The sequence below is a fragment of the Pagrus major genome, chromosome 2 (assembly GCF_040436345.1).
Source record: "Pagrus major chromosome 2, Pma_NU_1.0".
NCBI classification, from domain to species: Eukaryota; Metazoa; Chordata; class Actinopteri; order Spariformes; family Sparidae; genus Pagrus; species Pagrus major.
Genome location: NC_133216.1, coordinates 20,398,560 through 20,410,155, shown reverse-complemented (window position 1 = coordinate 20,410,155; position 11,596 = coordinate 20,398,560). Strand labels below are relative to the sequence as shown.

The following is an 11,596-nucleotide window of genomic DNA, read 5'->3' as shown; positions in this document are numbered from 1 at the left end:
ACATAAAATGCTACAACTGATGTCTTTATTTTGATTTTGTTTATGAGCACATGCATATATGTTATATTATCCTTCGCTCTCTGACCTGCCAGTCGTCATGCTAATAAATCACATCCCAGCTGGACATAGTTAGAAGAAACTCCACATATATGGAGCCGGGGGAGATTTACTGTGGAATAAACCACTTTTATGGAGCAGACAGACAGGTTGAGACATAGAGACACAAGGAGTCGGCTCTACAGCACTCCCTGACAGTGATTTAGTGAAGTGGTATTGGCATCGGACCCTCAAGTGTTAACATGATGATGATTACATATTTTAAAAGTGTCATTCAAGAGGAGAAGGTGATAGAAATCTCACAGCTTTTTTAAATGTGTCTGTAACCATAAAAACCAGAAATCCTCCTGTAGTAGCAGTGACTCACAAACCTTTAACACAGTTTTTCATCTCCTGGCGTTCTCGCTCTGATCCTGGGCTTGGCGTGCAGAGGCAGTGTGGGAGGGCTGCACACTGACTGGGAGAAATAAAAAGTTTACACAGTTGGTGTAACATTTACAGATGCACCTGGAGGATAACACAAGTAGACACACAGAGGGGGATTCATTATATCTGTATGACACCCGATCCAAAGAAATGTGCGTGTTATCGGCTCTGAGGCGGGTTTAAGAGGACATGTACTGGTATCTGGTGGCACCATGCCAACGCACAGCACATGACCCAACACAGGTTTGTGGGTGAGAAATGAGCATCCACAGACACTATGTCAGTGATGGCCTACCTCTTGTGTGTTGTCTGCTCAGCTCATTTTTACAAGATGTTAAAGAGAAAAGGCAGCAGAGATGCATTATGTGATCCCATGGTGCTGTAGAGATGAGAAGATAGGAAGCATGTACCTGTAATGAATCTGCTCTCTTGGAGATGATTATCTAAATGTATTTGTTTCATTTTGTCTGTGTGTCTGTGTGTGTATATTTTTTGGTTAAGTCCTGTAAAACAGCGCCCTCTGCTGTCCCCATTGAAGCAAGTCGCTTGCTAAACCAGCTAGCGTTAGCATTAGCGTTGCTCAAGAGCTTCGTCCATTTTGTTTAGCTGTTAAGCTAGCCCCGGCTAGCGTTGCCTTAGATACAGCGCAGCAGAGATGGATGACGGTGACGAGCCGGGTTTAGTCCTCTCTCACAACACTTCCTCAGGCTCCAAGTCCAGCGGGGACAAGATGTTTTCCCTAAAGAAGTGGAACGCTGTAGCTATGTGGAGCTGGGACGTGGAGTGCGACACCTGTGCCATTTGTCGGGTACAAGTGATGGGTGAGTCCGAGGAACAGACGGTGTTAGTTAGCCGGCTAGCTAGCTTAGCTCGGACACCGGCTAATGTAGCTAAGGTGGCTAATATTTGCACTGATACCAGAGGTCGCTGTCAGAGTGCCACTGTAACATGTCTCTGTGTTGGTTTGCAGACGCTTGTCTCCGGTGCCAGGCGGAAAACAAACAGGAGGACTGTGTTGGTAAGTAGTTAAACGTTATAAAAGCGTTGAGCCACCAACAAGTGAGCAGGTTAATCCAAGAAGCTAACGTTAGCTTTAGCTATATAGCTGTCAAATAAGCCGACCAAGCCAGCTAATGACAGAGGAAGGGTATTTAAATAAGTCCTTTCATGTAAGCTAAGTCAAAGAGACATATTATTTAGTTAACATGGCGTTGGGTGAATGTTTGAAACTGACCTGTCAACAGATTTATTTAATTTAAAGAGCCATCTGCAGAGCAAGTAATCATAATACAACTAAACTCATAAGTAAAGTGGTGTAAAATAATTAAATAGTACTATATGCAGTATGAATGACCCTCCACAGAGTGACATAAGAAGATTTACTGGATATATGCACTGTAAATCACTGACTCTATCCAGATTGATGTGCATATAGTGTCTTTAGAGATCTTAAGGCATGATTAAATGTCATTGACAAACTAAAGACAAATCAGTTTTATTCAGCATTAAAAGAATTAAGGTTGTACTTTTATATTCTGTGAAAGCTCAGCTGATAAATTATGAAGTGCTCCTTCTGATACTCATTCACTGACTCTCCCTCTGTCTTCATCTTCTTCCAGTTGTGTGGGGCGAGTGCAACCACTCCTTCCACAACTGCTGCATGTCCCTCTGGGTGAAGCAGAACAATCGCTGCCCGCTCTGCCAGCAGGACTGGGTGGTGCAGAGAATCGGCAAATAAGCTCCGGTGCCAGGCGTTCTGATCCTCAGACGACACCTGCGTATGCACCCGAAAGTGGTGACAAGACTTGACAGTGATCACTGCAACGTCCCGTGCAGAGCCACTAGACATCGACGGCTGCCCTCCTACTTATGATTGCATGTTCCAGTAGTCCTGGTCGAAGGAGGACGGTGGATAAATTTGAAGCATCGAGGACGCGTCGGTCAACCAGGGGGTCGATGCGTGTGGACATATTAAGAGAAGCATGAACCTCCTTGCAGTGTTTGGTCACATGTTAGCTTTACATTATTGTACTGTGGTGGTGTTCAGCACACCTTGAATATGTGACTGTCTTTTTAAAAATAAAGAATTGTGTATAGCTGTAAACATGTACTTCTTTCAAACAAGCCATTTTAGATAACTTCCTGGTATTAAGATATGAGAGGGTACGTGTTGTAGCCCTGTAGACGGGGGCTCAGAGTATGAGTTGGCTCCTGAACATAATCTGTGCATCACCAAACAATCCCTGAACATGGAAACGTCCAGTTAAAATCCTTAAGTCACCTTACAGCCGTAAGTACTTTGGCAGTCAAAGTGAACTACCTGGAGGCCGGCCATGCTAACCTCTGGCACTTGTTATACATGTATGCCACGTCTGGGCTTGTTCCAGTTTGCAGCTTAACCTGATCACAGCAGCAGTGGTGGTTTGTAACTAAGAACATTTACTCATGTACTGTACTTAAGTACACATTTAAAGTACTTGTACTTGAGTATATCTTTTCCACGACACCAGAAGGAGATGCTGTATTTTTTTCTTTACTCCACTACATTTAGCTCTACCTTGACAAGACTCAGATGCTACTTAGATAAACTTCCAATAAAAAACATATAATACATTTAACACTATTAATGGCGTCAGGTTGCACAATAAGCTGATACTTGTTAATACATTAAAGTGTGTTCAGAGGTCTTGGAGTGGACTGCATGAGGAGGAAGCGGCTCCAGAGGAAGCTGCACGTCACTAATTAGCTTTTTGGGTCTTGTAAGGAGCAGATCTTGAAAAGGAAGAAGAATGCATGGAGTAAAAGTGCGATATGATTCTGCTGGTTTGATTTGAACACGTGTTTTTAAACTGTCCATAATGAGTCCAAGTGTCACAGGAATGCAATGATGCAGTCAATAGTTTTTCCAACCTACTTTAGATGAAACCGTGTCCACTTCTGTACGACTAAAGCTTCAAGTTGCTGACGCAGTGCTTCCTAACTAAAAGCACCACACAATATTTCTTTGCTTCGTCATTAACACAAGCACTCACATGGCTGGAACAGCAATCAGGAGCAAGTTAGAGTTCAGTATCTCGCCCAAGGACACTTCAACACATCGAGGACAAGGACACTTCTACCTGATCCAGAGCCTCCCCCGGTATTGAATGCCGTCACTCCACCAACAGCTCAAGAAAATTAATTTCTTAGGCTGTCCACTAAACCAATTAGGGTTAATTTACTAAAGTCTTCATTCTTTCTCCTACAATAAACAATGATGTGTGCATACTTTGATGCACACTTCACATATTATACACACACAGCTCTCACAGTGGCTTCTTTATCTCCTAACGAGCTAAAATCAACCATAACTTGTTCAGGTCAGGATCTGCCACCTCATCATGCTGGCATCCCAATTACTGCACACAAGCACTGTGCATCTTCTAAAAATAGACGGGCCTAAAGCCTCTTAAGTTCAAACCAGATAAGTTGCTTTCTCTTGGTGCCGTCTACGAATAAGCGTGCAAAGATACTTAGCTCGCAACAAATCCCTAAGGACTGTGGTGCTTTTAATTCTCCAGGAGACGCAGCACAAGAGGGGGAGGATGTTCAGGATGTAAGTGCTTGAGGCGCTCACTTGTGCCTGGAACCTGCAGATAGGTGAACTGTAGGTATGTAGTTGATCGGGCCCAGGTATGTCACAGGATACATCCAGTGTGGGTGACCTGGTGGGACTGGACACCCTGGTAGCCAACACAGCCTACCTGAAGGCTCAGCATGTGGATCGCAATGAGCTGAGGAAGCAGAGACTCTCCCTGACGCTGCCGAAACCAAAGAAGTCGTCTGCTCTCCAGCTGGCGGTGGGGAATAAGTACGAGTCACTGTGTGAGCGGCAGCCTATTGGGAGGAAGTTGTTCCAGCAGTTCCTCCTGGCCTCTGACCCGCAGTCCGTGGCAGCCACTGAGTTCCTGGAGGAGCTGAGCCGGTGGAGCTTTGCTGAAGACGAAACCAGACAGAAAGCAAAACAGAGAATTGTCGCTAAGTTCTGTCGGCCTGAGTCCGAGAGTTTTCTCTCCTACCTCACGGGAGAGGCGGCTGAAAAATGCAGGAACTTATCAGAGAAGAACTTCGACGAGGTGACGATGGACCAGATAAAAGAAGCCACAAGGGACTTCCTGAGGGGGAAACCTTTCTCGGCGTACCTAAAAAGCCCCTTTTTCTACAGGTTCTTGCAGTGGAAGGAGTTTGAGAAGCAGAAGATCACCAGCAAATACTTTTATGAGTTTAGGACTTTGGGAAAAGGTGGCTTTGGCGAGGTAAGTACCAGAAATCTCAGCATCTCGACTTCAATATTGATTGATGGACTTCCACTGGGAGCACATCTTTGCTCCTCTTCCGTCATGTTTTAGCTTCTGTCAACATATTTCAGGGTGACACGGTGGATGCTCAAAGTGATGTCACTCTGTCTTGCAGGTTTGTGCCGTGCAGGTGAAGTTCACAGGCCAGATGTACGCCTGCAAGAAGCTAGATAAGAGGCGCTTAAAGAAGAAAGCTGGTGAGAGGTTTGCTCTTCTGGAGAAGAAGATCCTGGAGAAGGTGGACAGCCTCTTCATCGTAAACCTGGCGTACGCTTACGACAACAAGACCCACCTGTGCCTGATCATGGACCTCATGAACGGAGGAGATCTCAGGTTCCATATCTACGAGCTCGGGGAGCGGGGTATACGTATGGAGCGTGTTGTTTACTACACGGCCCAGATAACCACGGGGATACTCCACCTGCACTCTATGGACATTGTGTACCGGGATATGAAGCCTGAGAACGTGTTGCTGGATGCTAAAGGACAGTGTCGGCTGTCAGACCTCGGATTAGCTGTGGAGCTGCCAAAGGGCAAAATGATCTGTCAGAAGGTTAGTGAGGTGACCTGTCCCTAGACTGACCTACATGTCAGACAGATGACATGCACCCTGTGGACTGTGCTACTCAACATAATCTTTGTTCACACACCCATAGGAGAAGAGCTTGGTTAGTTCCCTCCAGGGTCTATCTTTGCTCGCTTGTTAATGCCATTACAATCGCCTTTGTTGACCACCCACCACAAGTAGCTTACCAGGAATAGATATAATGTCCTGTCCAACATCACAGGAGACCAAACCCTGTCAGACCCAAATTAATCTGATTAAAAGGTGACTGACCTCATCCCCAGCTGGATGGCTGGGAAATATACGGAAGACTGACCAGTGCCCTCGGCATCAGCTGCTTAATCTTTGCTGTACTAACACCAGGCATGTGTCTGTACGAGGAGATGAGTCAGTACGTTCACAGTCAGTACACGTAAATTAATTGCATAGTTAGATGCTTAGTGGTGGTGACGTTTATGTCTCGCGACCGCAATGTAGTCTGTTTGTAGCCTGACATTAGCTTTTTACTTCTAGCGATTTAATTTAATAAGTGTCATAAACTTGTGTTTGCCACAGGGCTTATTTTCAGCAATAATCCAAAATCCAGGGGACCAGGGCAGTGTACTTCTGGGTTGGCCTACAAAAAAAACATCATCCCTACACCACTCTACGCCCTTGCTGATGCCCCTATGGTAGATAAAACATGATTTAGTGCCCCCTCCTGCATACAGCTGGTGCTCTTTTAATGTTTTTCGCCCCTGCCCCTCAAACATCCTGAGTGCACCACTGCTAGCATACATATATATCTCTTTATTTGTATCACAGTTAGCTTGTAGCTCAGGGACCATAGACCACAGTGATATGGCAGCCATTTTCCTCTGACATCCTACATCATACAGAAATATTAACACATCAGGAAGTTGTTGAACGCTAACATCAGCTAACGAGTGATCAAATATGTTTTACCCTGAAATATGGCCGAGTGTGCCTCCTAATCAGGGCCGTAGCTGCTGAGGACACTGAGGTCATGTCCTTGGTATTTTTTCTGGATCTTTGATATCTTAATACATATATATATATATATATATATTGTAAGACTTTATAATATTTGTTATATTATTAAAATAAACAATTCTATATTATTAATAATGGCATATTTATAGTTAATTAAACTTTATCTAACAGTTATTTAATTGTCAACTAGCAATGAAATGATATATAAACTATTTATTAGCAATTGTTTATTGGAAAGTTGAGATTAATCATAATACTTTGTAAATGGTTAATAAATACTGTGTAGTTCATTAACAAACATGTTTTTAACCTTTACAATTACTTAACTAAATTGAATGATCTATACATGTATAATTTATCAATGATTATTATGAAGTGTTACCCATGTTAATAAGTTATTTTTAGCATAGAAATAAGTTTAATACATTTAAGTCAAAGTTGGCCATATTTGTTACTTTTCTTTTTCTTCTTCTGCTCCACATGTTCACCATCCATCATCTTTTCAGTTACTGATCAATTGGGAAGCTGTAAAAAAACAACAGTTTGTCACATTACTGACATTTATATGACTTGTAACCTGGAAGACATTACATTATCCCAGCGTTCTGGTTTCCCACCCTGAGCGTTAACCCAGAATTTAACCAAGCCTTAACAAGTACCGTTGAAATGAACCCCAGAAGAATTACGTCTCTTTAAAGTCTCTCTCACACAGTCTCCCCCTGTGTCTGTGTTGTCAGGCTGGTACGACGGGTTACATGGCCCCTGAGATCCTGAGGCAGGAGAGCTACAGCACGTGTGTGGACTGGTGGGCTCTGGGCTGCAGCGTGTACGAGATGGTGGCCGCCCGCTTGCCTTTTAAAGACTTCAGAGAAAAGGTGCAGAAAGAGGAGGTGACCCGTCGCACTCTGGAGGAAGACATCAAGTTTGAACACAAATGCTTTGATGCTCCCAGCAAAGATATCATCCGCTGCTTTCTCAGGAAGAAGGCGCAGTATCGCCTCGGGTCCCGGTGAGTACAAACTCCCATTTTCTCAAGCACATACAGTAATTTGTGAAATGAGGTTAGCTGGTGTAGACGTCAAGGAATAAATCAAACGTCAAGAAAATGTGTAACGTAGGTTTCATTCTCCATTCAAACATTAAACACATGTTGTGTCTTTCTAACACCAGCAACGAGGACCCGCGAAAACACGTGTTTTTCAAGAACATTAATTTCCACCGTCTGGAGGCCGGGCTGGTGGAGGCCCCCTGGGTGCCAAAATCCAACGTGGTCTACGCCAACAACATGGACAAGTTCAGAGACACCTCGGAGGATGAGAACGTTACGTTTGATGCTAAAGATGAGAAATTCTTCAAGGAGTTCAGCACAGGCGCAGTCTCCGTCAAGTGGCAGAAGGAGATGATCGACAGCGGAGTGTTTGACGAGCTGAACGACCCCGGTCTGAGCTCTGAGACTGTGTGGGCGTCCAAGATGTGCGCCATTTTGTAAGCCTTCTATCTACTCATCAATATGTGCAACTAGGAAAACATTTTTCCTTTTGAATACTTGAATATACACAGAAGTCCTTTAATTTAAACGTCCAGTGAGAAGGATTTAGTGGCATCTAGTGATGGCCCCTCTCTAGGGTCAGTGTTTGGTTTGTCCTTTCTGGGCTACTGTAGAAACATGGTGGAGGAGCCACTCCCTCTGTAGATACAAAAGGCTCATGCTAAGATAATGACAACACAATTCTTAGTTTCAAGTCATTATACACTTCACATATAATGAACACCTAATTATGAATATTATAGTCCATACTTCCCCCTAAATCCTACACACTGGACCTTTAATATCTTTAAGTGCCTGGTACAAAACTACATGAAGCACCTCAGGTACCTTAATCTGAATGTATTTGTTTACTAACAGTGGTGGAGGAAGTACTAATACCACACTGTGAAAATACTTTGTTATGTGAACTGTACATGATTATTTCCATTATGGACCCATCAGCTGATTATTTCTTCCATTAATCGATAGATCATCAAGTTTGTTAAAAATTCTAGTCACCCAGAGCCCAAAGTGACGCCTTCAACACGGTTTGCTTTGTCGAACCATCAGTTCCTCGACATTATTAAAAATACATTTAAAAACATTTTAAAAGGAACGAGTCGATTAATTGATTGATCATTTCAGGCGTACTGAGAACTATTAACTGTTTGGTGGTTTAATTTATGACAAAACATTATATTTTATAAGTTTTGTATAAAAGAAAATCTTGATTTGTAAAGTAAAGTATTCCCCATTAAAATTAAAAGTGTAGTCCTAGTAGAAAGTGGCAAAGTACCTCAAATTTTTAAGTAAAAGCATTTAGTTGCAATCCACCGCTGGTTATTAATGAGGAATCATCTGTAAAGAAGAATTTCTCACATTTCTCACGGCATCGTTGTTTCTGAAGCCAAACATGACGCGACTCCGTTAAAATCAAACACACTCTGACAACGTGCTGCGACTGCTGCTTCACACTTTGCCCTCTATTCCTGGTGAGACAGCAGACCCCCGGCGCATTCATACTTTCCATTACATCACTCAGCCATGTTGGCAGGCCTAAGTGTTTACATGTGTTTGTAAACAGGCTCCATTAATGCTCGTGTGTCACCGAATAGCAGCAGGATTATTAGCAGTATTTGCAGTAATGTGCCACATTTGCCCGACGGACTCGAGTCTCACACGAATGCCGTGAATGCCTTTTGTCTCTGCGACCTCGGTGCTGCGGGCTGACGTGAAGTCTCTCAGTAGCACGCTCTCACCACTAAGTGCCGCCAGACACCCGTGAAGCTGCCTCCCGCAGGCTTCATCATCCTCATTATCCTGGCTGAGCTGCTCAGGCATTTACAAGCACTGGATGACTCGTTCAGCTTTAACGAGGGGATGCAGGGAGACAAATTGTCGTATGTACACATAGTTTTTCCACTAAAAAAAAAAAAAAGCATGTTAACGTTAAACTTTTGGCTTTAACAATGCAACACCCTTTATTACCCCCCAAATCACCCTGTGAAAGAAACCGACATTAACTGCTGACAACATAGCAACAGAAAACATCTATTTAGCGTCCACACATGGTTGGTTCTTGTAGCCATATATGGACTAAGACACTACTTTAGCACAACAAAGAGATTTTATTTTTCTCTTGAGTGCTTCTTCAGTTATTTTTGGCCTTTATTTGACAGTGAGCATGTGGAAGAAATGATTTGGGGGAGGGTCAGAGGTCTCTGGTTGGACCAAACCAGGGACAATGTAATGATATATTATTTTTCATTTTGTTTTAAGCTTTATTTAACCAGGATAGGTCCCAGTGAGATAGAAACAAATCATTATGTGTTATGAGCGTCAACTTTACAGCTTAGTAAGTGGTTTTAAGCATTTCATTGTTTGTTAACAGTGAAATAACTTATAACCAAATTAATTAACAATACATTTTCCATTTATAAATGATGGTTATTATAAAGTGTTACAAAACAAATACAAAACCAAAAAACAGACAGTATTACACTATATAACATCTCAAGGAACAAAGTGCAAGTTCATCCAGATATATCAGTTTAAGCACACACAGTTTGTTCTCGAGGTCTTTCAAAATGGTTTTAAAATCATTCAAAGAAATCAGATCGAGCAGCTTTAAAACATTCAGTTTATTCCCAGTGACGTCCCCAATGGAGGGACAGGGGGCACCATGACCCCTGATACAACTGTTGGCCACCCAAAGGGCCCCCAAATTGCAAGTGTCCCACCTTTTGGTGGCAACCCCAACATTTTGTGTGCCTCCTCCCTTATAAAAACGTTCCTGGAGCGCTTCCTGTTTATTCCAGTCTGAGGGTGCAGAATTGAACATTTGGTTCAGACAACATGTAACGTATAAGTTTTGCGACACTCTTCTGTAAAATATAATCACAAAGACAGGACGAACGCACCCGAAGAGTTGCCTTATATGTTTTTATCATCGTTGACCTTCGACCTGTCAGGATGTCTCAGGTGTCTTATTTCTGACTCAGATGATCATTTTTATACTTTGTTCTGGTCCTTAAGTCTTCAATAAAGATGAACTCTGTCATGCCTTTTTTTACTCATAACTCGCATAAAGAGATTGTCAGCACGTGACAGTGCCAATGATATTTTGCAATATTTAAATGTGATTTCATAACGATGACTCAACCTTTTCCCATATTTTATGTGACTGTTTTGGCTTGTAATGATTTTATATGCTGTTTATAGCCGTCTTGCCTCATGCATGTGTTTTTCACAACAATGTTTTGTGCTTCTTCTTCTTTTTTTTTACCCAACGTCAAAGCCAGGTGACAACATCTTTATGAGATGTGATGGAAAAAGCTTGAGTGAAATAAAGCAAATCCTCATGCTACACTGCTGCGGTGATTTCTGTTAACAGATGACTCTTGGTAGCGATGACATTCAAGGTCTCGTTGCTCATCTCATATCATCCATCATCATTTGTCCACTCTGAGAAAAGGAAGGTGCTTGTCTCTTTAAAACACCACAGCAACCCACACTACATTCATAATTACAACATAACGTCATTCAGAGTGAATCATCCGTCACTCAGAGTATCGCTCCAAAAACCTCAGACACATTACGGTAATGTGGGACACATAAACATGTGTTGTGCTAATTCCTGCGAGGGGGTGACCTTACGGGGCCGAGAAGTGGTTCCACTCACGCTAGACTGTCGTGAGATTAGAGGGTGGTTCAGATGGAAATCCAAGATGCAACCTGATCACCGCCGGCCGTGGAGGCAGAGTGGGGAGTCCACTGTGGACGACGTGACGACAAGACAAACTCGGCAGAAGGTCTCCAGGAACATGTTTTTACCAGGCGCCTACAAGCCTCTGCCAGGGTTTAGCTCCCCAAGGCCTGACCCTCCAACACACACACACACACACACACACACACACACACACACGCTGCACGTATCATTGCACATTTGCACTCATGCATGCAGACACACACACATGCATGAACATTTATGCATATCTAGCGCTGATCATGCAGAGAAAAGATGCACACAAACCCCTAAATAAACACTGTCTTGTACACACTCTGATACACACTCTCACACACACACACAATCTTATTACCTCTGTAGAAGCAGGCATGGGGTTTTAGAGATCAAAGCAGGACAGGGTGTAATTTGGTATCTGCGTTTGTTACATGCCCATGCTCTGGATT

The 11,596-nt window shown here is 43.0% G+C and overlaps 2 protein-coding genes across 2 annotated transcripts; both read left to right on the top strand.

Annotated features, from left to right (window-relative positions):
* The first annotated feature begins 1,096 nt into the window (after positions 1 to 1,096).
* On the top strand, positions 1,097 to 2,475 carry rnf7 (ring finger protein 7). Its single transcript, XM_073487769.1, has 3 exons — positions 1,097 to 1,304; positions 1,454 to 1,501; positions 2,103 to 2,475. The coding sequence occupies exons 1-3, from the start codon at positions 1,139 to 1,141 to the stop codon at positions 2,219 to 2,221; spliced, it is 333 nt and encodes a 110-aa protein (XP_073343870.1). The 5' UTR covers positions 1,097 to 1,138; the 3' UTR covers positions 2,222 to 2,475.
* Positions 2,476 to 4,157: 1,682 nt separating this feature from the next.
* On the top strand, positions 4,158 to 7,867 carry grk7b (G protein-coupled receptor kinase 7b). The gene is made up of 4 exons (XM_073495057.1): positions 4,158 to 4,778; positions 4,936 to 5,373; positions 7,116 to 7,387; positions 7,549 to 7,867. The coding sequence occupies exons 1-4, from the start codon at positions 4,158 to 4,160 to the stop codon at positions 7,865 to 7,867; spliced, it is 1,650 nt and encodes a 549-aa protein (XP_073351158.1).
* The last annotated feature ends 3,729 nt before the right edge of the window (positions 7,868 to 11,596 follow it).